We start from the raw sequence: 27561 nt of genomic DNA on the forward strand, positions 1-27561 counted from the left end.
GAGATCCTGGTATGAGCCCACCTGTCAAGTTTCATCAAAATCAGTTGACTCCTCTGGCCTCCAGAGTTGTCCATTACATACAAACAAACATACAGACAGACGGAAAAACTGAGAATAAGGGTACTCCAGCGACCACCCAACAAGCCGGTCGGTGACATGGGTGGGGGCGACATAATTGCATACTCGTCATACAGTTTTTGACGGATCGGGCTGAAATTTTTGACAAAGAGGATGATTATACTGTGCATAAAAGCTTGGAAGCCGATTTTTGATTTTCGAAAAAATTGATTTTTTTCGGATTTTTCAAAAATTTCAAAGTCCTGTTGCTTGGCAATGGTGGTGTCGATTGCAACGGTGCTCAAAAGCATAGAACAAGATCCTGGTATGAACCGACCTGTCACATTTCATCGAAATCGGTTGACTCCTCTGGTTTCCAGAGCTGTCCATTACATACAAAGATACAGACAGACGGAAAAGGTGAAAATAAGGGTACTCCAGCGACCACCCAACAAGCCGGTAGGCGACATGGATGGTCGCCACATAATTGCATACTCGTCATACAGTTTTTGACGGATCGGCCTGAATTTTTTTGACAGAGAGGGTGATTATAGTGCGCATTAAAGCTTGGAAGCCGATTTTTGATTTTCGAAAAAAATTGATTTTTTCGGATTTTTCAAAAATTTCAAGGTCCTGTTGCTCGGCAACGGTGGTGTCGATAACAACGGTGCTCAGAAGCAAAGAACTAGATCCTGGTATGAACTGACCTGTCAAGTTTCATCAAAATCGGTTGACTTCTCTGGTTTCCAGAGCTGTCCAATACATACAAAGATACAGACAGACGGAAAAGGTGAAAATAAGGGTACTCCAGCGACCACCCAACAAGCCGGTAGGTGACATGGATGGTCGTCACATAATTGCATACTCGTCATACAGTTTTTGACGGATCGGGCTGAAGTTTTTTTTTACAGAGAGGGTGATTATAGTGCGCATTAAAGCTTGGAAGCCGATTTTTGATTTTCGAAAAAAATTGATTTTTTCGGATTTTTCGAAAATTTCAAGGTCCTGTTGCTCGGCAACGGTGGTGTCGATAGCAACGGTGCTCAAAAGCATAGAACTAGATCCTGGTATGAACTGACCTGTCAAGTTTCATCAAAATCGGTTGACTCCTCTGGCCTCCAGAGCTGTCCATTACATACAAACAAACATACAAACAGACGGAAAAACTGAGAATAAGGGTACTCCAGCGACCACCCAACAAGCCGGTCGGCGACATGGGTGGGGCGACATAATTGCATACTCGTCATACAGTTTTTGACGGATCGAGCTGAAATTTTTTGACAAAGAGGTTGATTATAGTGCGCATAAAAGCGCAGAAGCCGATTTTGATTTTCGAAAAAATTAATTTTTTGTGATTTTTCATAAATTTCAAAGTCCCGTTGATAGGCAACGGTGGCGTCCATAGCAACGCTGCTCAAAAGCATACACCTAGATCCTGGTATGAACCTACCTGTCAATTTTCATCAAAATCAGTTGACTCCTCTGGCCTCCAGAGCTGTCCATTACAAACAAACATACAAACAAACAAACAAACATACAGACAGACAGAAAAAGTGAAAATAAGGGGACTCTTGCGACCACCCAACATACAAACATCCAGAAAACCTAAGAATAATGGTAGTCTAGCGATCACCCAATAAATATACACTATATATATATATATATATATATATATATATATATATATATATATATATATATATATATATATATATATATATATATATATATATATATATATATATATATATATATGAGGCCCGGCGAGGAGGAGTGATGAAAGCGACATTTTTTAACGATATGATGATCATTGATGAAGGGAAGGGTTAAAATAGTGCTATATTGAATTAACTGCAAAATGGCCGATGTGGCCCTTACATCACTCCTCCTCACAGCCCCTCATATTCATATATATATATATATATATATATATATATATATATATATATATATATATATATATATATATATATATATATATATATATATATATTGTTGTGGTTACCAGATTCGCAAACCACCATTCAGGTCCCTTAGGTGAGGTATCTCGGTAAGTGCATGTGTAGTTAGGCCCAAACCCGTTGTCTAGTGGGAATACATGTCATTTATACGTGCTGCGACTCTTCAGGATAGCCGTTTTTCTTTTACTATCTTTATTTTGGACCAACCGCCATGATCACAACCACAACATCAACCACCAACCACAACCACCGCTTCACCACAACCGCCACGACCTTCCCGTCACACCTCGCCACCGTAGCATCGCCACCGTTCTTGCCCCGCTGTGGGTACCGGTGTTGGACTCATGCAGAACGCGCGTCGAACAGCGTGTACAAAATCACGGATTTTCTGCTTCAAAAACGGATCGAAAACGACACACGCCCACTTTTTGCCGTCCAATCGGTGAGCGAGGGGCGAATTGGCCCCGCCCCCAGGGCGATCGATATATGCAAATTTGTGGATCAAAAAGCCTTCACGCCCACTTTTTCTCGGGCCAATGGGGAGCGAGGTGAAAGGTCAAAGGGAGGGGGTCAAAGGCGAAGTTACGGGGGGATAAAAGGACGGTGTTCGTCAGTCAAAGGAGTCGTAAAAGTCGGAGCGAAAGAGTGAGCAGAACGAGAACGAGGGGCCAGGGAGTCGCAAGAGAGAACGAGGGAGAGTCAGCAGAACGAGAACGGAGAGTCAAGAAGAGGAGAGTCGGAAGCAGAGGGTCAAGACTTCGCGGGCGGTGGAGCTGCTCGTCGTGTGCGTGGGAGTCGGAACGGAGGGGACGGAGCGGTGGAAAGGCGGCGACACCAGACGAGGGGGTGCTCGCGTCGTGCAGGAAGCTGCACCCGAAGGAGGCCGACAGCGCGACCTGGCCGAGGTGGAGACGCTCGTCGCATATAATAAAGATCCTCTATACCCCGAGCATCAGCAACCCCCTCCTGTTCCCCCCCGCGCTGAGATAGTGCGACCAAGGGGGCCCCGTTCCCACCCCCTGCCAGGCACTGTCCACGAGGCCCGCGGGTTGCGGGGCCATCGCCGCTCCGCGTCTCATCACCAGACGGGTAGGCCCGACCCGGTCTCGGCCCCAGGCCTACCTCATTCTTGAGGGTATTTCTTTTCCTTGGTTTTGGGTATGTGTTGTCGGCGCCGTCTGTGAAGTAGAATTGTATAAGTGTTGCCGTGTGCTCGGTAGTCGGTATTAGCTCTGCATTGTGTTTTCACTTTTATGTTTGCTTTTTGTGTAAATGGAATTGTGTTTTCTTTTTTGTGTGCTTTTGGTGGAATTGTATTTGTGTGCTTCCCGTGTGCCGCGAATAAATGTGCTTTATTGTTGAACTGTTTCCCGCTTCGCTTCGTCTTTTTCCCCATTGAACCCCCATCTTGCTTCACGTAAAGGGTTGGTAGTGGGCTGAATACGCCCGATAATTAATCGAACCGTCGAGGTCGACGATAACACCGCTCGGTTATTCTGATAGTACGGAACGGGTCGCTTAAGTGGCCCGTGTCCGAAGTCGACCTGCGGCGAGGTGCGATCGCCCGGTCTACCCTCCGCGTGGGTACTTAGGTAGTTCGAATTTGGCGAGCAACCCTATCCCACGCGGGGGCTGATTGGCTCGATCGCGGTGAGACCGAAAGGTCCACCCGTGACTGGTTCCCGGCGTTAGTCCGAGAGGGTCACGACCGGATTGTCCGTCCGGTGGGCGACGTGCCGCGATTCGAGTTACGTGGCCGTTCGCACGCCGGCGGGCGCGAAGACCGCAACACTGGTGTCAGGAGTGGGATGCAAATTCATCGCCCTCCTCGCGGCACTGGTATCGGAGAACAGGAAAACGGGCTCTCCTGTCTCCGGCTAAATTTACGGGAATCGGTCCAGGGGTGAGAGAAGCGACCCCCGATTCCCTCCAAATTACGAGCGAGCAAATTAACCCTTCACGAGAAGCAAGATGGCGTCTCAAGGCGAGCGGGAGCCGGGGGTATTAGAAATGTATATGTGTAGTAATGTAGAATCCATGGTCCAGGATGGAATCCCCGAGCAGGAAATGTTGATTGTGCAGGAACACGGACTCGCCCAACTGAACCCAGGGCCCGAGGTGGGTGCGGCAGCGGCCGCGGTGTATGACACCTCCCCCCCCCCCTCTCCACCAAAACCCTTCCCCAACCCTTGCCGAAACGGCTCAGCTGAGTGCATCCAACATGGCCCAGCTATTCACCATGCTGGCGGCAATGAACGAAAAGATGAATGCGAAAATGATCGAAAAAATGGATGCAAACACAAATGAAATGAAAAACGAAATGAATGAAGTGAAAACGACGATGGATGCGAATACACAACAAATAAACGAAAAGATGGATACAAAAATGAACGGAATGGAAACAAACATGAAGGAGGAAATGAAAAAGCTGCGGGGTGAGACGCAGAACATGGGCCGATGCCTGCAGGCGGGCATGAAGGCCGTGAGCAGGGAACTTAAAATGGCGACTCCACGTGTCGGAACAAACGAGCTGGAAGGGGGTACAACGGCTGACGGGCCCGCGGTGGAGGCGGGTGAAAAAATAATTCGTGGAACGTGTTGGGCGAGGGTCGTGACGATGACCGAAAGGGAAAAATTAAATGGGGAGACCAAAACGTGTGAGACGAGACACGAGGTGACGACAACAGAAATAATAGTTGAGACAAGGGAGGTAAAGGGTGAAGAGTTGGCAGAGACACGGGAGATGGGAACGATAGAGGGAAGACTACACGAGGAAGACGGGGTAAGTGACGCACACACACACACGGAGGTAGTGGAGGATAATGGGGGTGAGCTCGCGGAGCGTGTAGGGACCCGGTGCGAGCACCTGGATGGCCTCCTCCAGGAACGAGGGGAGGGAGTATGCCCCCTTGAGGCGAGTCACGACCAGGTGAGTTCGGTCGTGCTTTGCGAGGTTGAGGGGACGGGTGCTGTGGACGGGTGCACGGAGAGCTTGGGGGGTATAGAGGCCCCGGAGACCCTTGTGGGGACACGAATCCCCAGTGTGGTTGTCCCTGTGTGTGTGGTGCAAGGTGTGAGTGCGGCACCGTGTGTGGAAGCGACCCCGTGTGTGAGTGGTGTGGTGGCGATGGTGCCAGAGTGCGTGCTTCCCAGCACGCCGGGTGTGGATGGGGCACCGTGTGTGAGTGAGGCCGTGTGTGTGAGTGAAACGGCCAGTATGAGTGAGGCACCACGTGTGAGTGGTGTGGTGGCGATGGTGCCGGAGTACGTGCTTCCCAGCACGCCGTGTGTGGATGAGGCACGGAGTGTGAGTGAGGCACCGCGGGTTAGTGCCCCCGCGTGTGTGGGTGAGGCACCGTGTGTGGAAGAGGCCGTGTGTGTGAGTGAAACGGCCAGTATGAGTGAGGAACCGCGGGTGAGTGCCCCCGCGTGTATGAGTGAGGGACGTTGTGTGGAAGAGACCGCGTGTGTGAGTGTCGCCGTGTGTATGAGTGAGGTACCGCGGGTGAGTGCCCCCACGTGTATGAGTGAGGGACGTTGTGTGGAAGAGACCGCGTGTGTGAGTGTCGCCGTGTGTATGAGTGAGGTACCGCGGGTGAGTGCCCCCGCGTGTATGAGTGAGGCACGGTGTGTGGATGAGGCACAGCGGTTGAGTGCCCTCGCGTGTGTGGGTGAGGCACCGCGGGTGAGTGCCCCCGCGCGAGTGAATAGAGCACCACGTGTGAGTAGTATGGTTTGTGTGAGTAGTGAGGCACGCGTGAGTGAACGGCCGTGTGCAAGGTCGCTGTGTGCCAGGGAGACCGTGTGTGTGAGAGAGCGGTATGAGAGGGAGATGTCGGTTGGCATGCGGGAGCACGCAGCCGCGTCTCCCCGTGTGAATGTGATGGTGTGGACTGTGTGCGTCGTAACACGCAGGTGTGCGTGGGTTAAATGGCGACGACGAAGGCGACATGAGAAGAAAGAAAGCCGAGTAGCGGCTGTAGTTGTTTCGTGGACCGTGCCGGGTTCGCCCAGCAGTGAGCACGCGGTTCGTGCTGTGCAACGCACGAGACCACCACGTGCTCGCTTGCGAGAGTGAAGTCCCGGTCCGGAAACGCACGCGGTGGATTTGCCGATCCCGCGGACGGACAAAGTTAGGCAGGTAAATGGATTTGGACCGGACGGGTTCTCCACGCGATCGTGTGTGTAAAGCTCCAACGGGCAAAGCACATGTGTTCGCGTGGGGAACCCCTCGAGACGTGTGGCTTGTGTTTTTTTTTTTATGCGCACGGTGACGTCATGGCTGCACGTGGGGTTGGAATTCGGCAGGAGGGGTATCTCTGCCGGATGGTCCCGTCCAAGGAGGGACGAGGAACACGTGCAGCTGCATGACGTCACGGGCAGGTGCAAAGTGCGCGAGCTCTGAGTTGCCGCGCAGGTGCTGCGCATGGAAAGAAAAAAAAAAGCAAGCCTCACTTTCGGGTGTACAGGATTCCTGGGCAAGGGGTGAAAGACCCCCTTACCTGGGCACAGGATGAAAACTAGTTAGGGGGAAGGGTTAGCTTAGCTAGACCGACTTCATGGGGCAGGGGTAAGTCCTCATGGAGTCCGTGGAATGGATGAGTTAGAGGGATTGTAGCCAGATTTAGGTTGGGAAATAAAATGATTGATTTGAGGACATGGACAGACTTATGAATGTGTAGTGGGGACGTAGCTTAGCTACGTAGGTTAAAAGGAACGTGCTACTAGTTTAAGGGACGACGTGGGAGCACGAGTTAGTTAGGGGAGGTAGTTAGAAGGATGGCAGAGTTCAGCGGTGTGTGTGTTGAAGAGTTGGTGAGTTGTGAGGTGAGTACATGAGTGAGTGAGGCCAGCGGGTCTGTGTGAGTGGAGTGAATGGGGAATGCATGGTGCGATGAGTGATTGGGGGGAGGAGTGACTCCCGCCCAAGGGACCCCGGGGTCAGAGTAAAGTGAGTTAGCTGGGTTAGTCAAATTGAAAAATGGAGGTCGTTTTGCTGTTGGTGGGAAAGTAGGCTCGAGACCCATTTGGAGGGGTGCAGGAGCCCTGTTGACGGGCTTGGGAGCGTGGCTGCGAAAGGTGAGTATCGCTGAGTGGGTACCCCGGGCACCAGGCTAGTCGGCCGCGGTAGGCCATGGGCCCATGGGGGGCCGGGATAGAGTAGTGGGCACGGGTGCGCCTGCTTGGTGCGGGGGCCCGGGGCGCCATTAGCCGCGTGGGCAGTGTTGTGGGCACGGGTGACCCTCGGAAAGGGGCCCGGGAGGCCGGCCTGCCACGTGTGCGTTTCAGGGGAGGTGCCATGGGGGGCACTCCCCGGTGTTAGGGAGCTGGTAGGCTCGGAGGCAGTGTAGTGCCCGGGGGTGCCATAGCGGGAGATTCGGCAGAGGGTCGTGCCTGCCAGAGAGAGCCACGTGTCCCAGCCAGGAGACCGTGTGAGGGCACGGAGAGAAAATTGGGGGCGAGGCCCGAAATTGTAAGGACACCAACACAGGCGACGGGAATCTGGGTTGTTAGAACCAATAGTTTAAGCGAGAGGCGCTTGTTGAAAGCCCCGGGGTAGTTTAACAGTTAAATGGTTAGGATAGATTAGGAGATGTACCCCTCCGCACCATCCATCCCCTCGCTGTCGTTGTGGGCCGCTGGACCCACTTGGTGTTAAGATCGCCGAACTCTGGGGAGGCCATTCTGAGGCTTCGTTGGGCCTCGACACAGGACGTTAGCTCTCCCTTGTTCCCCTCCGGGAAGGGAACGTAGGGGTTGGGAGTAGGCTAGGTGACAGGATAGGTTAGCCGAACAAGGACGATAAAGGGGGTTAGGGGACGATTTATAGTGGGGAAGTAAAAATAAAAACAACAGAAAAAAAATAAGTTGGGGCTAAATTGGGGTTTGACAAATTAAGGGAGTGGGTATGTACAGTGACAGGCAAAGGCGATAGGTGGGAGGGAGACAGGTAGGTAGGTCCGAGCCCGCCTTCCAAGTGGCCAGCACCACCGCACTCCCTCCACCAACCTCCACTGAACGGCAAAGGCTGGCCAACTTCATCGGCTGGCCGTGTTTTGCTGCAAGGCAGAGGCCGGCTAACTTCATCGGCAGTTGTTGTTGTGCTGCAAGGCCTGTACCGGCCAGTTCATCTGCTGGCTGTTTTTCTTCGAGGCCTGTGCCGGCCAGTTCATCTGCCGGCTGTGTTTGCCTGCAACGTTCTTCTTCTGCGGGCTGTGTTTGCCTGCTCACCTTTGCCATGCCATGCCCACTGCCCCTGTTCACCAGCCCCGTTCAATTTTTGCTTTGCCCCCCCTGTTCATTTCCATGTGCGCCAGGATCCGCAAGGCAACAGTTTGCAAGCTGCAAGAACTGCCCTGTTGGCAGCGACAACACGGGCCTGCAGTGGCGGCCCGTGCACCGTGTTTGTATTCATGCATCCATTCGTTGTGCTCATTGCGTGTGCCACTTGAGCTGGCACGGAGACTGCGTTTGTGCAGCCCAAGCACCGTTGTGGTTCACCGAGTTCAGTTCAAAAGGGAAGGCCTTGGACTGCGTGTGAGCAGCCAGCCACGTTCCCTGTCACCTGCATTGTTTGAGTCAGAGACTGCATGTGGGCAGCCTGGCTCCCCCCTAACTGCTTTCTTTTTGCAGAGTTCAATGATCCTGGGCCATGGTTTAGTGTAAAATTTGTAAGTTAAGGTTAAGATGTACTGTAAATATGAGTGCGCCCCCCGGCATGTCTGTCTAGCGCCGGCAATTTTATTTAAGTCGTCCGTGTGAGTGAGTTTGTTTAGGTAGTTACGCAGCCCTCAGGTTATTTATTTTGGGGACACGAATACCATGAATGTCGCACTCAGGGATCCGTAGGTAAAATGTACTAGGGGAAAACTACACATGATGGCACACGAAAATTTGACGACTCGGGACGAGTCTGTAAAAAGGGAAGGGGGTAGTGTTGTGGTTACCAGATTCGCAAACCACCATTCAGGTCCCTTAGGTGAGGTATCTCGGTAAGTGCATGTGTAGTTAGGCCCAAACCTGTTGTCTAGTGGGAATACATGTCATTTATACGTGCTGCGACTCTTCAGGATAGCCGTTTTTCTTTTACTATCTTTATTTTGGACCAACCGCCATGATCACAACCACAACATCAACCACCAACCACAACCACCGCTTCACCACAACCGCCACGACCTTCCCGTCACACCTCGCCACCGTAGCATCGCCACCGTTCTTGCCCCGCTGTGGGTACCGGTGTTGGACTCATGCAGAACGCGCGTCGAACAGCGTGTACAAAATCACGGATTTTCTGCTTCAAAAACGGATCGAAAACGACACACGCCCACTTTTTGCCGTCCAATCGGTGAGCGAGGGGCGGGTGGCCCCGCCCCCAGGGCGATCGATATATGCAAATTTGTGGATCAAAAAGCCTTCACGCCCACTTTTTCTCGGGCCAATGGGGAGCGAGGTGAAAGGTCAAAGGGAGGGGGTCAAAGGCGAAGTTACGGGGGGGATAAAAGGACGGTGTTCGTCAGTCAAAGGAGTCGTAAAAGTCGGAGCGAAAGAGTGAGCAGAACGAGAACGAGGGGCCAGGGAGTCGCAAGAGAGAACGAGGGAGAGTCAGCAGAACGAGAACGGAGAGTCAAGAAGAGGAGAGTCGGAAGCAGAGGGTCAAGACTTCGCGGGCGGTGGAGCTGCTCGTCGTGTGCGTGGGAGTCGGAACGGAGGGGACGGAGCGGTGGAAAGGCGGCGACACCAGACGAGGGGTGCTCGCGTCGTGCAGGAAGCTGCACCCGAAGGAGGCCGACAGCGCGACCTGGCCGAGGTGGAGACGCTCGTCGCATATAATAAAGATCCTCTATACCCCGAGCATCAGCAACCCCCTCCTGTTCCCCCCCGCGCTGAGATAGTGCGACCAAGGGGGCCCCGTTCCCACCCCCTGCCAGGCACTGTCCACGAGGCCCGCGGGTTGCGGGGCCATCGCCGCTCCGCGTCTCATCACCAGACGGGTAGGCCCGACCCGGTCTCGGCCCCAGGCCTACCTCATTCTTGAGGGTATTTCTTTTCCTTGGTTTTGGGTATGTGTTGTCGGCGCCGTCTGTGAAGTAGAATTGTATAAGTGTTGCCGTGTGCTCGGTAGTCGGTATTAGCTCTGCATTGTGTTTTCACTTTTATGTTTGCTTTTTGTGTAAATGGAATTGTGTTTTCTTTTTTGTGTGCTTTTGGTGGAATTGTATTTGTGTGCTTCCCGTGTGCCGCGAATAAATGTGCTTTATTGTTGAACTGTTTCCCGCTTCGCTTCGTCTTTTTCCCCATTGAACCCCCATCTTGCTTCACGTAAAGGGTTGGTAGTGGGCTGAATACGCCCGATAATTAATCGAACCGTCGAGGTCGACGATAACACCGCTCGGTTATTCTGATAGTACGGAACGGGTCGCTTAAGTGGCCCGTGTCCGAAGTCGACCTGCGGCGAGGTGCGATCGCCCGGTCTACCCTCCGCGTGGGTACTTAGGTAGTTCGAATTTGGCGAGCAACCCTATCCCACGCGGGGGCTGATTGGCTCGATCGCGGTGAGACCGAAAGGTCCACCCGTGACTGGTTCCCGGCGTTAGTCCGAGAGGGTCACGACCGGATTGTCCGTCCGGTGGGCGACGTGCCGCGATTCGAGTTACGTGGCCGTTCGCACGCCGGCGGGCGCGAAGACCGCAACAATATATATATATATATATATATATATATATATATATATATATGTATATGTATATATATATATATATGTATATGTATATATATATATATATGTATATGTATATATATATATATATGTATATGTATATATATATATATATGTATATATATATATATATATATATATATATATATATATATATATATATATACATATAGTGTTTTTATATACATATAGTGTTTTTCTCCACAACAGCTTGTCGGATCGAGACAAAATTTTCACCATCGGTGCGACTACTCAAGTAGAATGATTTACCGATAACTACGACGTCATAGGACACTGGTGTGGCAGCCATATTAGAAAAATGGAAAACTTTGGACCTCTGTATCTCTAAAACCGCACCAAGGGAAACATTGAAATTTAACACATGGCAAGTACTCCCCATGGAGAATAAGGGTTATTTTATGACATCATCGGTGCTTTCATTATGACCTCATAATTTAATATGTGGAACACATCTGATCAGGATGAAAATTTTTGAGGGTTATCGAGGGATAAAATGGTCCACAGAAAAAAAATTGATGACGTCATTGGTCACGTGATTCGGCAGCCATGTTGATGTTTAAAAAAAAAAAACCTTCAAAAATCTTTTTCTCTGGAATGGCTCAATAGATCGAGGCGAAACTTTACACTATGACCGCCTATTCATGAGGAACAAAAGGTTCACACATTTGATGTCATTGGTCACATGCTTTAGCAGCCATATTGGATTTACCCTAAAAACTATTTTTAAAAATCTTCTCCAGAACAGCTGGACAGATCGAGGGGAAACTTCACACAAATGTTCCCCAAGCCTTGGGGATGCCAGAGTATTCACGAATAATTGATGTCACATGGTCTGGCAGCCATATTGGATTGAGCGAAAATCTTAAAAATATATATTTCTCTTGAACCGCTTCATCAATTGACATGCAACTTCACAATTATGACCTAGTAGTGATGGGGAATATATGTTTTAAATTTCAACCTGATTGGACACATGGTGTGGCAGCCAAATTATTTAATTTTTTGAATCTGGGTTCTTTTTTTTCTTCCTTTTTTTTTTTTTAAATAAGGCTCATTTTGCTTAAACGGCCAGGTGTTCCGATTTTTCATTTCATTTCGTGACCTAAAAATCGGGTGGGCGTCAAATTGGTATGATAATATGGAAAAAAATATGAAATTATGTTCATGACTTTTCACAAGTGAGATTCTTGTACGTTCGCCTGTAATATAATGTTGAAATTTAGAATTTTATTTCCAAAATCTCTGTTTAGCCTCGAACGCATTTCGATGTATTGACCAATGATGATCGCGCTACGAACGTTGTCTGGTTGCGAGTAAACAATATGGCGGCCTCCAGGAGCAGCGACGACGACGAGTGTTGGAGCGAGAAATGCTGTTATATGTTCATTTATCCAGCCAAAAGATCAAATTTAATACCTATTACTGACAGAACATGGCCGCGATATTTGCAATTTGTTCTTTTGTGGCAGAATTTAGAAGGTGATCAAGCTGAAATTGCGAGAAATTTCGTGAAGAACCACGCTGACGAATTCGACGAACTTGGCAACAGTACGGTAACAATACTAGCTATAGCTATACCGCAAGATGCAGCGTTTCATCAAGTGTGTTATTCACGATTTACCGACAAACGAGTGAGCAGGGTGCAAAGCAGCATGAAAAAAAGAGAAGAAAATACAGCCAATACTGGTAGGTTGAATAACTTGAATATTAAATCATGACAATGCTTCAAAACTTAGTTTGATTTTTTTTTTTGTGAGGTATGTTTAGCGTAAAATTATTTTGTGTGTAGTCTTGAACGATTTTGAACTTGAAGGAACTGTCCAATATTTATGCAAGGAGGTATGAAACAAATACATTTTTAAAAGGAAGTCTGAGGAAGGGGGGAAGGAATCTAGTCCTGCTAACCATGACTCGAGGTCGAGACATCTTTTAACTGTACTGACATTTTCTTGATGGATCTCGAGTCCTCCATTATCAGTACATAGACATCCACTGTATATTTATTTTAATAAGTGAAGAGTTCAAGCATCAAATATAGTACACATACCTCTTGTGTAATTATCTGAAAGATGCTGTAGATCTTCTCTACACAGTCTAGAAGCACCACAAGAGAGTGCATTTCAACATACCAAATTCAAGGGTTGAAAAATTAGATTGTTTTCTGAGTACAATTTTGCCTAGTCTGCCAGGCAATATTGAGGTGATCTGTCATGTTTATCTCAAACATCATGAGGTGTGAATCAGTACGTATTTCTGCACATCTATATTTCCACACAGGAAAGGGAGTCAACCTGAGCATAATTGACTTGAAGGCAATCTACGATAGCATTGCGGATAATGTTAGCCAAGCTTTGATAGGCCTACACTGTTTTACTGGCTGCGATAGTGTAAGTGCCTTCTATGGCAAAGGCAAAAAGAAGGCCTTAAACCTCATACTAAAGAATCCAGAGCTGTGCAGTGCCTTGAAAGACCTTGGAGAACGGTTTGACATACATCCAGACATGATGGAAGCACTGGAGACATTTGTCTGCAAGTTATATGGACAGCACAATATCACTACTGTGAATGAGGCCAGGTACAACACGTTTCGTCTTGCTCGAAAGTCTGAGATCACAATGCCTCCCAACCAAGATGCCCTGAGACAGCACATCAAGAGAGCCAATTACCAAGTTGGTAAATTAATTGGTTGCTTCTTTGAATATTGAACATCACCTGTAATTTATGTTTGGACAGGAGTACTAGTACATGGTGCAGCATGTGTCAATGAAGATGATTATTTGGAAAGTTTATTGAATTGAAAACAAAATATAAGGGTATGTTCTTTTGAACATACGAGTCCCCTAGGACCACCAGGTGGCACCATGAATAGATACACAGCGGTAGGTGCTGCCGCTGGGCGAGTAGATGTTTAGCAGCGTCATCATGGTTGGCGTCTCGCAATATAATATATTTGCGCGATTAAAAATACCGTTTTTTCCTCGCATCTTCATGTCTGTCAAAAAACCAGTGTCAAGGTGCACAATTACAGCTCATAACCTATCCATTGATGTGTTTTCGGCCCCTCCTGCTTTCCCGTTTTCACGCCACTGTCCACACAAAATTCATCAATCAATTCTATACAGTCTGGGGGACTCAAATATTGAATGTCACAACAATGCTTTGTAAATGTTCAAAATTAACAGGTCTATTTGAAAGAGTACTTGAAGTAACAATCTATACAGTTGAGTGGTTAAGATAACATGACATGTAGATGATCAAGAGATTTTTTTGCTGAACACTCAGAGCAGGATGTTTTGGATTTAGCATGTTTCTCCACACAGAATTTCCCAATAATATGATTGTACTGTTATCAGTGTTAATGATATACATATTTCCTAAACAACATCAGAGGTATATCTCCATTCTTAATGTTGTTGATCACTTCACTATTTCAGGATTTTACAAGAGGAGCCTGCAGCCCATCCCTGACATTCCCAACCCTGATGGCTATGGATGGATGATGGAAGAGGAACTTGCCATAGACTGGATGACACTTCCACCTGCACCAGACAGCGTGATGGAGCTTGCTAACTGCACTGGAAGCTGCAAGAAGACACGATGCAGCGACGAAACTACATGCACTTGCCTACAGAATAACATTCCGTGCACAGATTTGTGCAAGTGCGGCAGGAATGACTGCTCAAACATAACTGGCCATGTTGACTTTGATGATAAGAATGATTATAAAGACTCCAGATCTGAAGCTGAGGAAGACTCTGATGCTGAAGAGGATGAAATAACTGCACTATTTGTATGATGTTTTGGACAAGGTTCAAGATGACCAAGCCAAAGAGACAAATTGTGGCTATCTTGAGTCTTTAAAACAACATTTTTACTACTTTTTGGGGGTCTGAATGAATAAATATTGCTGCCAAGACCAATGTGAACATGACATCATATAGTTTGTGTTGTTTTTTACTGTGTAAATGGGTTTTTCAAATGTAACATACACCTGGTGTATACTGGTGTTTTGGGGCAGCGGTTGTCGGTAACGTACTACGATATCGCTTGTGAAAAAAAATAGGATGTTTTGGGGGTCATAAGGCTTCATCCCACACCCTTCTTGCCCAATCCCTAGGTTCAGGTCATGAAATCAAAAAAACAAATAGATATCCACCCTATGGCCCACGGTCTAGCTGTGCCTGGGTATGTTTGAAGGTGGAGGAGTAGCAGCTGAAACCCAAATCATCCTATCCAGGTTTGTACTGATGACTCCATCTTTGCTTTTTGCTTGTTTGGATTCCTTCTGATTACTCCAATGCAGTAAATATAACTGTTTAGTCTTCCATTTCATCTGAATTGAATTTATTTTAATCCCATTCTGAATTCAATTGAATATGTACTCCGCCTGGCGGAGGTATAATAAATGTCATGGGTCATGGTCAGGTGTCCGATCAAAGAGGGGTTGTTAGTGGGACATCAAAGTGGGACGTCTTGGTACCCGGTCATCATTGCCAGCAGTTATAAAGTGGCAGTTCTAGTTATGTCTCTTATTAATTACGTGACACTAGCACACAAACACCACACAATACCACACAAACACCACATAAAACAAGTCCTGGCGAGGGTCTGCAATCTCTGACTGCTCTTTTTCTTGTTTTTTTAAGCGTAGGGAAAACGAGCCCAAAGAGAAAGAATAAAATAACCTAAGTTACAGAAAATTGTTTTCTTTATGTTAATAAACACAGCGAGCTAATGTTTTTAATTTTTTCCATATAAATTTAAATTTGTGTTCTATATAACCCCAAATTAATTATACAGAGCGGAATATCTCCAAACAGTTCTAAAGCAACGTTCCACAGAACGGCTAACAAGTTCTACAGAACACCCATTCTCTGCAGACTTCTATCAATATTTAAATGGATCTTCTATAGAATGTCTAATTAATTATATGGAACAACTGACCTCTCCTAAGAGTTCTAAAGAATTACATGAAGTTCCATACAAATTATATTGAGTTCTGTAGAATTTGTACAGAACATTTTTTGCAGGGATAAGCCTGGCGGAGGTAAGATAAACTCTTCAGCCTGGCGGAGGTAAGATAAACTCTTCAGCCTGGCGGAGGTAAGTGCTCTCGTGAGTGCCTGGCGGAGGCATGTGCTCTACAGAGTGCCTGGCAGAGGCATGTGCTCTACCGAGTGCCTGGCGGAGGCATGTGCTCTACCAAGTGCCTGGCGGAGGCATGTGCCCTACCGAGTGCTTGGCGGAGGCATGTGCTCTACCGAGTGCCTGGCAGAGGCATGTGCTCTACCGAGTGCCTGGCAGAGGCATGTGCTCTACCGAGTGCCTGGCGGAGGCATGTGCTCTACCAAGTGCCTGGCGGAAGCATGTGCTCTACCGAGTGGCTGGCGGAGGCATGTGCTCTACCGAGTGCCTGGCGGAGGCATGTGCTCTTCCGAGTGCCTGGCGGAGGAATGTGCTCTACCAAGTGCCTGGCGGAGGCATGTGCTCTACCGAGTGCCTGGCAGAGGAATGTGCTCTTCCGAGTGCCTGGCGGAGGAATGTGCTCTACCGAGTGCCATGTTCTGGTTTTCTACTTCACCGATCGTGAATGGACGTTCCTTTGTCCCTCACTTGTACTCTAATATGGCCGAGGAATTGTGTGTGTGCACAAATTTCTGATGTCACTAAAAATCTTATATTTCATTTGAGACACTCTGCTCCAGATATTGAAAAACGTTTTAGACACTTTGCCTCTCGAATGTCCGCTCTGCTGAAAGTTTGAGGTGCAAAAAATAATCATGATTCGAGCGAGCTTTTTTTCACATCGATGTCAAGCCGATAACACCCACGAAAGGAAATATGGTTTTATACCACCTCTACCACCCCCCCCCTCAACCTCTACCACCCCACCTCTCTCCTCTCGGATGTGTTCCTGGACATTGTTATTCAACATCACATACCAACATGACCAATGCACCTTCTTGTGCAATCGTGAATGATCGCAGTTTAAATAGCTGGTATACCTTTGAAGGAAATAAAATATATTTTCCATTACTCTCTGAACTCATGCTGCGCCTGGCAGTGAAAAATGTCCTGATGAATAATTCAGGCAATGTACAGCTCAACTTTGCATCATCACTGTCTGTCGCACATTATGCGTGAGCACAGCCAGGCGATGATAAAAAGTACAAATTAAACTGTTAAAAAATTGTCATGTGGCAATGATGTGTTGGAAGAATCTACAAAAAAAAGTTTTGTTTTAAATTTTATGGTGTGTGTGTGTGTGTGTACGTACGTGTCATTATGGATGTGTGTTGCTCTCTTGTGTACTTACCATCCATCCATTAGGACCATTCTCTGTGCAGAGCGTTGGTGCTGCCTAAGCAGTCTCCTTGGCTATTGGATACAATCCTGGACAGGTCGTCACTCCGACACAGGATACCAGCATGCTGGCACTCATTTTGCCGACCTCGGAAGGATGACAGGCAATCAACCCCACCTGATATTAATTCAACAGCCAAAGGGGATTTGAACTCAGGATCCTCGGATCACAAGCACACCACCCTAACCATTAAACCAACACCAGGCATATACTTACCACAGGGTGTGTACATCTGAAAATGCAGCAACAAATGTGGAAATAATCCTGCAAGAGAGAGAACAAGATTCGCACATTCATATTAAGACAATGTTGTTGAAACAGTAAAATTAAAAATCCAAAAATGACTCATGGTACACATTAAATAGTTCGCCAAGCTCGTGACAAATGTGTTATCTCTGCAGGACATGCTATGCATTCGGAACCAACACTCAATTACACCGACACATCTTCAGCCCTTCAGAATGCATATAGTGTGTCTCACAATCGCTATCATTTAGATTTCATTTTCAAAAATATAATTTTCTCTGTAGATTTGAGTTGAGTGAAAGTCTCGAGCAGAAAATATTTCTCAACGTACTGGTCACCATCAACTGGGGGATACATTTTCCCATTTCAGTTTAATATCGCACCACATTGTCAAAACTGAGTCAGGGTCAAGAGGAGTGGGCATGTACAAGGGTAAACAAAAACAGTGTTCATAGAACACCTTACCCCATGCAATCATGAGAAACAAGGACATGGGCGGGGTGTGCGAGCAGAAAATTTGATTGATTGTGGTGACGTAAAATGGCAGAATATTTTGTCCAGGTACTGCAAAACTGAAGGTTTTTGAAAGTCTCAAAAAGGTGATGTGTGTGTTCTGCAGTGTTCAAATATATAATTAAATTGAAATAAAACGAAGTTTTAAAGGATCTGGAAAAAAAAAATTTTTCAGAAGTTTATCCGTGGTTGATGCAGCATCTTTTACATCACCTTATTTAACACTTTGAATTAGTTATTCGTACCTGTTGTTTGTAGCCTTCGTGACATCCCTAAAAACAGTAAGTTTCCTGTTTGAAATGATTTTCAATTTGTTTGATTGCCAGACAGGCAGACAGAATAAAAAAAGTACCTTACTCCTCTGCATATGCACGCTCGGGATGAGACACCCTACAATTTCCCAAATTCAGAGCCAAAGTACTGCTGACTCACAGGTTTGTATTCTGATTCATATTCCAAATTGTGTTCTTCAAAAAATAACATTCAATTTAAATCAGGTTGTTCTTCAATCACAAACTGACATCTGGAGACAGAAAGACGGACAGACAAAGTGAACCAATTGCTTAACCGCCGCTTTTCACTTCACGCAGGTGTGGTAATAACACTCGAGCACTATTATATGGAGGGTGGGTGAGGCAAGGCACGTTCTGCAATAATTTTAAGGCCTTCTCCACCATTTGTGTTCAGGTAGATTCTTAATAATTATCATCCCTATATTAAGAACATTTGATGCAGATAAATGTCTGGCATACGGCCCCAAAAGAGATTTCAATGCCTCAACTGTCACTGATAGGGATGGTGGGTGGACGTGGCATATTAGAGGGTACAGTATCAAGTTGAAGAAAAGGCTGCGATATGGTTATTATGCACAATGCCGATTGATGCTGTGTTCTATGGTGATCAATAAAGCCTTAATCTTCTAAACTGTGACTCAGTGTTGTCTTCTTGTATACCGTGTATAAAGGTGGTGTATAAAACTGCTTCAGTCGTGCTAAACTTTGGGATTTTTTTTTTCAACGATCTTTAAAATCATTCGGCCTATTTTTTTTTTTAATTAAAATTGAAGTATAAACTTAAACACTGCATGGGGTATTGTGTTCTATGAACTCTAGTTATTACAATGTTCTGCCTCTTTCAGGAATGAGAATGAAGACAAAGACAACTATACACATCGTTATAATGCACTCATAACTATACACATCGCACTCGTTATAATGCATACCTCTGCCAGGCTGAACATTTTACGTTTTGCATCCCACCGATTGGCCGGATCTGCATCCGGACATGAACCAAAATCTAATCGGCTTGATCTTGTCACCTTCCCAACTCATCCACCAAGTTTCTCCAAATCCCTCGACACAATTTTGAAATACCATGCTATACTATATGCAGTTTTTGGCCCTACCTCTCAATGGCGAAGAATTACTTAAAACGTTTTTGTATCCAGATCTGGATCTTCAGCAAAATCGAATGAATTTTTCCTCGTTACATACTCACCTTGTGCACCAATTTTCGGCCGAATCCATCCTTTATTTTTTGAGTTATCCTGCTCACAAACAAACAGACAGACAAACAGGCATGAAAACACAACCTCTGTTCACCTTCGGTAGCAGAGGGAATGAAGAGCAAGAGAAGGTGTTGAATCTACCATTCTCCCAAAAAGGCTGATTTTAAAAAATATTATTATTAATTTTAGCTCAATTGCAATGTGTATTACATTTTGCACCCTGAGAAATGTTCTCTCTCGGATCTTACCTTCTACGACTCCACGAGAACACCGCAGGCCATTTACGACTCAGGACAATATAAATAATGTACGATTTGCACGAGATGCCGTGAAAGTGCAGGCTTTTGACTTTGTCAAATAATTCACCAGTTAACTACATATTTCACTTTTGATCGCCTTTTTATTGCTGGCCTGACACTGCAGGGAAATTAATGTCACAGCCGTTCACTGCCTTTGTGTCGAGACCTCTATCCAAGCCGGGGGTGATTCATTCTGGACTTGGTCAGAGCCGTGGAGGCGTTCCGGTCAAGGTTAGCACAGGGATCATCTTTCCATCAAAGCCAGAGAACAAGGAATATCAGGTGACACTTAATCTATCACATCAGCATCTTACCATCCCAGTGTAGGGGTAAGACGGCTACCGGGTCACCATGAGTTTGGGACTCAACAGCATTCCCTTCTCATCCTCCCTGCATTATTACCTCCAAAGCAGCACATTGTTGATATCACTGGTGCACTTGATTTGACCAAAATTAATTGTCAACAAATTGGAGTTAAAGTTAATTTGGTGATGAGGAAGAATAATAACATGACTTGCTTTCCCTGGTTACTGTGTAAAAGGATGTCTGTAGGTTGGTATCCTATTTATAAGATATAAAAGCGAGTAGCAGAACAGCAGCTGCTTTTTCATGCACAATGACATTCGGTTTGCAAACAAATTTGAGATTGTCACTGCAGGACACACTCGGAAATGCTTTCACAACATTATGCAAAGTGTATTTCTTTCCAACCAAACTTATTAATAACAAAATGTTGCTTCTTGTGCACTGGATTCCATGTAAGCAGAAATCTAAAGACCTTTCAATTCATTTTTAAAAAGTGATATTTTGATCGTTCATGATCAGGGTCTGGATCTTCACCAAAATTTAATCAATTCTTCATTGTCACACACGCACCCTGTGCACCAAGTTTCGTTCGAATCTGTCGATAACTTTGTGAGATATCCTGCTCACAGACAGATAGGGGTGAAAACATAACTTCATTCACCTGAGTCAGGGTGGTGCTGAGGTGTTGTCCACCAGATGGCGGTCTCCTTGGGTTAACCTCGGAAAAAACATGCGTTTCTGCATGAGAATAGGGATTTAGAACAAAAAACGGGTCAAAGGTTTATTGTGTAAAAGGTGTATTTTAGCTTCTACTCAGCAAAACAACACACCATTTGATGAGAAGCACATGTTCCTATGTTTGGAATCGTGATTTAGAATAAAAATCGATGTCAGAACGACTGAATGTTGTTGAATAACGCTTGCAGTTGCAAATTAGACAGTTTTTTGCATGAATGAGGTTCATATGTAAAATATGTTGTTTTGCTTCGCACAAGCTAAATACACACTATTTGATGAAAAACATGCATATCTGCATTAGAATAGGGATTTAGAACAAAAAACAGGGTCAATATGTTGGTAAAAATGCTTGTACTGGCAAATTAGACCGTTTTTGCATGAATAAGGTTTCTTGTGATTTAAAAACAAAAAACGGAGTCAGAACCAGCTAAAGTGTTGTTGAAACGCTTGCTTTAGGCAAATAAGACCCTTTTGACATGAATTAGGTTTCTTCTGTAAAATGTGTTGTTTTGTTTAGAACAAGCTAAAAGATTCACCATTTCAAGAAAAAAAAAACATTTCTGCTTTAGAATAGTGATTTAGACCAAAAATCAGTCAGAGTAAACTCATGTGTTGTTAAAAATGCTTGCTTTGGGCAAATAAGACCGTTTTTGCATGAATTAGGTTTCTAGTGTAAAAGGTATTGTTTTGCTTAAAACAAGCTAAAATACACACATTTTCAAGAAAAACATGCGTTTCTTCTTGAGAATCGTGATGTCGAACAAAAAACAGCATCAGAACCAGCTAATGTGTTGCTAAAATGCTTGTCTTGGGCAAATTAGACCGTTTCTGCATGAATTAGGTTTCTTGTGCAAAAATGTAATGTTTTGCTTAGAACAAGCGACAATACACACCATTCCAAGAAAAACACACGTTTCTACTTTAGAATCGTGATTTAGAACAAAAAACCGGTGTTAGAACAAGTTAATGTGTTGATAAAAACGCTTCTTTTTGGAAAATGAGATCGTTTTTGTATGAACTAGGTTTTTCGGGTAAAATTTGTTGTTTTGCGAGGCACAAGATAAAAACACACCATTTCAATAAATAAAAAAACACGTTTCTGCTTTGGGGTCGTGATGTATGAAAATTGGTGTCACAGCCAGCTCATGCATTCGTAAAAATGCTCGTTTTAGGCAAGTAAGACCCTTTTTGCATGAATTAGGTTTTTTGTGTAAAATGTGTTGGTTTGCTTATAACAAGCTAAAATACACATTATTTCAGGAAAAATATGCGTTTCTGCTTTGAAGTCGGGACAACAAAAAGCAGGGTCGGAACAATCGAAATGTGTTGTTAAAAATGCTTGTCATTCCAAATTAGACTGTTTTTGCATGAATAAAGTTTCTTGTGTAAAATGTATAGTTTTGCATAGAACAAGCTAAAATACACACAATTTGACCAAAAACATATGTCTCTACAGAATCGTGATTTTGAACAAAAAACGGTGTCAGATAAAGTTAATGTGTTAAAAACGCTCGTTTTAGGGAAACAAGACCCTTTTTGCATGAATTAGGTTTCTTGTGTAAAATGTATAGTTTTGCATAGAACAAGCTAAAATACACACAATTTGACCAAAAACATACGTCTTTACAGAATCGTGATTTCGAACAAAAAACGGTGTCAGATAAAGTTAATGTGTTAAAAACGCTCGTTTTAGGGAAACAAGACCCTTTTTGCATGAATTAGGTTTCTTGTGTAAAATGTATTGTTTTGCTACGCACAAGCTAAAATACACATTTCTACTTGAGAATAGTGGTATATAACAAAAACAGGCGTCAGAACAAGTTAATGTGTTGTTAAAAATGCATGCTTTAAGCAAATAAAACCGTTTTTATACGATTAAGGTTTCTTGTGTAAAATGTATTGTTTTTGCTTAGCAGAAGCTAAAATACACACCATTTTAAGAAAAACTCATGTTTCTGCTTTGGAGTAGTGACATAACAAAAAGCAGGGTCAGAACCAGCTAAAGTGTTCTTAAAAACACTTGTTTTCGGCAAACAAGACAATTTTTTCCTTAAATTAGGTTTCTTGTGTAAAATGTGCTGTTTTGTTTGGTCCAAGCTAAAACACACACTATTTCAAGAAAAATACACATTTCTGCTTTGGAGTAGTGATTTAGAACAAAAAAGGGTGTCACAATAAGCTAATGTGCTGTTAAAAATGCTTGTTTGAGGCAAATAAGATTGTTTTTGCATGAATAAGATTTCTTGTGCAAAATGTATTGTTTTTTTTGTTAACCTAAAATACACACCATTTCAAGAAAAACATTCGTTTCTACTTTAGAGTAGTGGTTTAAACCAAAACTAGAGTAATTCGACTGCGCGCAGTCGATGAGTATGCCTCCGCTCTCCCGCACAAACACTTGAGTATTGACATATTTGACCCTTGACCGTTATCATATCTGGCCCAAAATCGAATCAGTTAATTGCCCTATCTAACTTTACCTTTGTACCAAGTTTGATGAAATTCTGTCCAATATTTGAGTCAGGGCATAAACAGTAAAATTTCAGTTTGACCTTGAACTTTGACCCTTGACCTTGATCACATCTGGCCCAAAATCTAATCACTTAATTGCCCTGTCTTACTTTACCTTTTTACCCAGTTTGATGAAATTCTACAATTTGCTTCTTGAGTTATCACATTAATGAAAATCCGGACGGACGGACAACCCGGAAACATAATGCCTCGGGCACCCTTGGTGCGGAGGCATTAAAAAAACATGCTTTTCTGCATTAGAATAAAGATTTCGGACATAAAACGGAGTCAGAACCAGCAAATATGTTGGTAAAACGCTTCATTTAAGCAAACAAGAGACCCTTTTTGCATGAATTAGGTTTCTTATGTAAACTATATTTTGTTTCAATGAAGCTAAAATACTGTCGCGGATTCGCGCCCGCCGGCGTGCGGACGGCCACGTAACTCGAATCGCGGCACGTCGCCCACCGGACGGACAATCCAGTCGTGACCCTCTCGGACTAACGCCGGGAACCAGTCACGGGTGGACCTTTCGGTCTCACCACGATCGAGCCAATCGGCCCCCGCGTGGGATAGGGTTGCTCGCCAAATTCGACCTACCTAAGTACCCACACGGAGGGTAGACCGGCGATCGCACCTCGCCGCAGGTCGACTTCGGACACGGGCCACTTAAGCGACCCGTTCCGTACTATCGGGATAACCGAGCGGTGTTATCGTCGGCCTCGACGGTTCGATTAATTATCGGGCGTATTCAGCCAACTACCAACCCTTTACGTGAAGCAAGATGAGGATTCAATGAAAGAAATGACGAAGCGAAGCGGGAAAACAGTTCAACATAAAGCACATTTATTCGCGATGAACGGAAAGCACACATATACAATTCCACCAAAAGCACATAGAAAAGAAGAAGACAAAAAGCAAATGCGACAATGCAGATCTAATACCGACTACGCGAGCACACGGCAACACTTATACAATTTTACTTCACAGACGGCGCCGACAACACACATTCCCAAAGCAAAAGAAAAGAGAACCACCCTCCAGGATGAGGGGGTAGGCGGGCCTGGGGCCGAGACCGTGTCGGGCCTACCCGTCTGATGATGAGACGCGGAGCGGCGGTGGTGCCTCAACTCCGCGGGCCTCGCGGACAGTGTCTGGTAGGGGGTGGGAAGGGGGCCCCCTTTTGTCGCACTATCTTAGCGCGGGGGGAAACAGGAGGGGATTGCTGATGCTCGGGGAAAGGAGGATTTAACCCTGTCTCGGGTCCCGCGGCGAGCGTCTCCTCCTCCACCTCGGTCGCGTTGCTGGCCTCTCTGGTGTGCAGCTCCCGGCACCGACGCGAGCACCCCCTCGTCTGCCTTCGCCGCCGCCGCCTCTCCACAGCTCCGTCCTCTTCACTCCGACTCCGCGAACTCCCAACTGCACTCTACTCGACTGACGAACGCGGTCGCTTATATAAGCCCCGTGGCTTCGCCTTTGACCCCCTGCCTTCGACCTTTCACCTCGCTCCCCATTGGCCCGAGAAAAAGTGGGCGTGAATGCTTTTTGATCCATGAATTTGCAAATAGCGACCGCCCTCCAACGCCCTGGAGGCGGGGCCAAATCGCCCCTCGCTCACCGATTGGACGGAGCAAAAGTGGGCGTGAGTCGTTTTTGATCCGTTTTTCTGCGGAAAGTCCGTGGTTTTGTACACGCTGTTCGGCGCGCGCCCTGCACGAGTCCAATACCGGTACCCACAAGCGGCGCAAGAACGGTGGCGATGCGACGGTTGCGAGGTGTGACGGTAAAGGTCGTGGCTGTTGTGGTGAAGCGGCGTTGTGGTGGGTGGTTGATGTTGTGATGACTGTTGAGACGTGGTTGGTGGTGGTAATAATGGCGGTTGGTCCAAAATAAAGATAGTAAAAGAAAAACGGCTATCCTGAAGAGTCGCAGCACGCATGAATGACATGTATTCCCACTAGACAACGGGTTTGGGCCTAACTACACATATACTTACCGAGATATCTCACCTAAGGGACCTGAATGGTGGTTTGCGAATTTGGTCAACCACAACAATACTATTTCAAGAAAAACACGTTTCTGCTTCAGAATAATGATTTAGATCAGAACAAACGGAGTCAGAAACAGCAAATGTGTTGTTAAAATGCTTGATTCAGGCAAATAAGACCCATTTGCCATGAATGAGGTTTCTTCTGCAAAATGTATTGTTTTCTTTAGAAGAAGCAAACAAGACTCACTATTTCGAGAAAAATACGCATTTCTGCTTTAGAATAGTGATTTAGAGCAAAAAATCCGGGGTGTGCAGCGGCAGATCCCCGCCCGCGGGGTGCGCAGCGACGGACCCCCGCCCATGGGACGCGCAGCGGCGGACCCCCCCCCCCCCGCCCGTGGGGCGTGCAGTGGCGGATCCCCGCCCGCGGGGCGTGCAGCTACGGATTCTGTCTGTAAGGTACTGCATAATATATTTACAAGTGGTACATGCTTAGAAGCCTCGTTGGTACACGTTTCTGGCTGCACTGTCGCTGATGATTCGCCAACAAGTGATGAAACTGTTCTGGCAGCTGAGGGGGTGTGTAGGATCAGGATTCTCATGTAAGTAGCATTTCTGAATGTCTTTAGAGCTTTGGAGGAACTGGAAAGGGTTTGAAACAGCAACAGACTTACCAAAAACAAAAGGTTCACTCAACATAATTCTCCAAAGAGTAGAAAGAGATAAGTTTAATGATTTGGAAATTTCACATTTTCTTGTGTGTGTAATATATATATATATATATATATATATATATATATATATATATATATATATATATATATATATATATATATATATATATGTAGATGGATAGATAGAGAGAGAGAGAAAAGGAGGAACCATAGCCCTGCTTGCTTAAAGTAGATAGGTATATAGGCTTCGTTATAACACTCGTTATTTATTTGTAGTATCAGATTTCACTCCAGATCCTCAAAGCCAAAATCATATTTCGATGATGTACTTTAATTAGTCCATGAGAGTAGATCATGGAAAATTGCATCACATAATCATAATACATGAAATCGCTCCAAGCTCCTAATTTTAAAACTATAGCCCTTACAAAAGCGATTTATACGGCGATTTGAAGCTGTAACGTACAGGCATTCAATAATATGAGTGAGGAAAGTGGAAATAAAATAACATTAACTTAAATTATCATGAAGAAATCGTTGCAGCCTGTTCCAAGTCAAGGCATGGTTGAGCAGGCCAAAAAACATGGTGGCTTCAGACCCCTGCACGGTAACTCAGGATAAGCCTGAAGACCCCAGAGAGTGAGATGGCTGAGGAGGGTGCCTGATAAATGATATAATTAAATAAGGCCATTAATTATCATCAAAAGGAGTGTTTTAATTAACACAAACACCCAATTTTCACTCATGCACTTCCTTGGAGTTTTCTTAGCATGCATGCAAAGTTTCAGGATGCTAGGTTTTTATAGTTTTGGAGTTATTGAGGACACACACACACACACACACACACACACACACACACACACACACACACACACACACACACACACACACACACACACACACACACACAATTATTATTGCAATAGCCAATTTGTTCCAGATCGAATCATGAGTATACAGGTATAAATATCACAATGAACAAAATACACTGCTTAACAGTCATTTGTAAAGAAAATCAAAGCAGCTACCATTTTACAACCCATTGAGCCAGCAGTGATATATAAATGGATCATGTCCAGGTCATCTCCACCATTGAACACATTCCAGAGACAAGGTTGCTGTAAAAAGAACACACACTCTGTCCCTCATTGTGATCATTCAACTGTGATCAACTAATCAAGATTACCTTGTAGATCAATAACTTGGCGCACTCAGTGATGGGGTCATGGCAAGCAGGCCATGAGCCTTGGCAATACCCTTGAATATTCATAACCTGTCAAAATGCAGTTCAGTTTTCAAGCAATTCATTGTTTTGCATGTGGTTTGATGGCAAGTGGGATTAAACTAAACGTAAATAATAAGTTAAACACTGAAATAGAAAAACGATTTTTGCTGTGTTGGCTTTCACAGATGCAGTCATTTGACGTTGAACTTGAACCAACTGGAAATGTGACAAATACAATGGATAAGGCATTATTCATAACGAAAGAGCACAGCATGTTTTCTCCATGTCGTCTTGCCTATCTCACCAACTTTGGATGATCACTGCCATGCTTGAACTGAACAAATATTTATTTAAATAAGGTAATGCTTTGCCATGTACAAAGGAGGTCAAATCGGAGAACATATAGTCGCATGCTCGGAGGTCGTAATCACTC

The 27561-nt window shown here is 45.3% G+C and overlaps 1 protein-coding gene and 1 long non-coding RNA gene across 3 annotated transcripts in view; one reads left to right on the forward strand and one right to left on the reverse strand.

The window, feature by feature from the left end:
* LOC147022573 (uncharacterized) overlaps positions 1–19461 on the reverse strand; it is a 96073-nt gene extending 76612 nt beyond the window's left edge. The window contains exons 1-2 of one of the 2 annotated variants that reach the window (XR_015059793.1): positions 17336–19461; positions 17072–17236 (exon numbers count right to left, since the gene is read on the reverse strand). This is a non-coding gene — a long non-coding RNA (uncharacterized LOC147022573). Of the gene's footprint in view, positions 1–17071; positions 17305–17335 lie in introns of those variants that run through there. The other variant, XR_015059792.1, reaches the window with a different exon arrangement.
* LOC147022574 (uncharacterized) lies at positions 10971–15853 on the forward strand. The gene is made up of 2 exons (XM_085887286.1): positions 10971–13428; positions 14190–15853. Exons 1-2 carry the CDS (start codon positions 12966–12968, stop codon positions 14549–14551), a joined length of 825 nt encoding a protein of 274 aa, XP_085743412.1. The 5' UTR covers positions 10971–12965; the 3' UTR covers positions 14552–15853.
* Positions 19462–27561: the final 8100 nt, after the last annotated feature.

The sequence above is a fragment of the Eptatretus burgeri genome, chromosome 7 (assembly GCF_056783735.1).
Source record: "Eptatretus burgeri isolate ZD-2024b chromosome 7, Ebu_testis_v1, whole genome shotgun sequence".
NCBI classification, from domain to species: Eukaryota; Metazoa; Chordata; class Myxini; order Myxiniformes; family Myxinidae; genus Eptatretus; species Eptatretus burgeri.

What these genes read in the sequence shown, in the direction of transcription:
- LOC147022574 (XM_085887286.1), top strand. Translation starts at nt 12,966, where the DNA reads ATGTTTATCTCAAACATCATGAGGTGTGAATCAGTACGTATTTCTGCA. An exon ending in GAGAGCCAATTACCAAGTTG is followed by an intron (nt 13,429 to 14,189) that starts GTAAATTAATTG and finishes TCACTATTTCAG; the next exon opens with GATTTTACAAGAGGAGCCTG.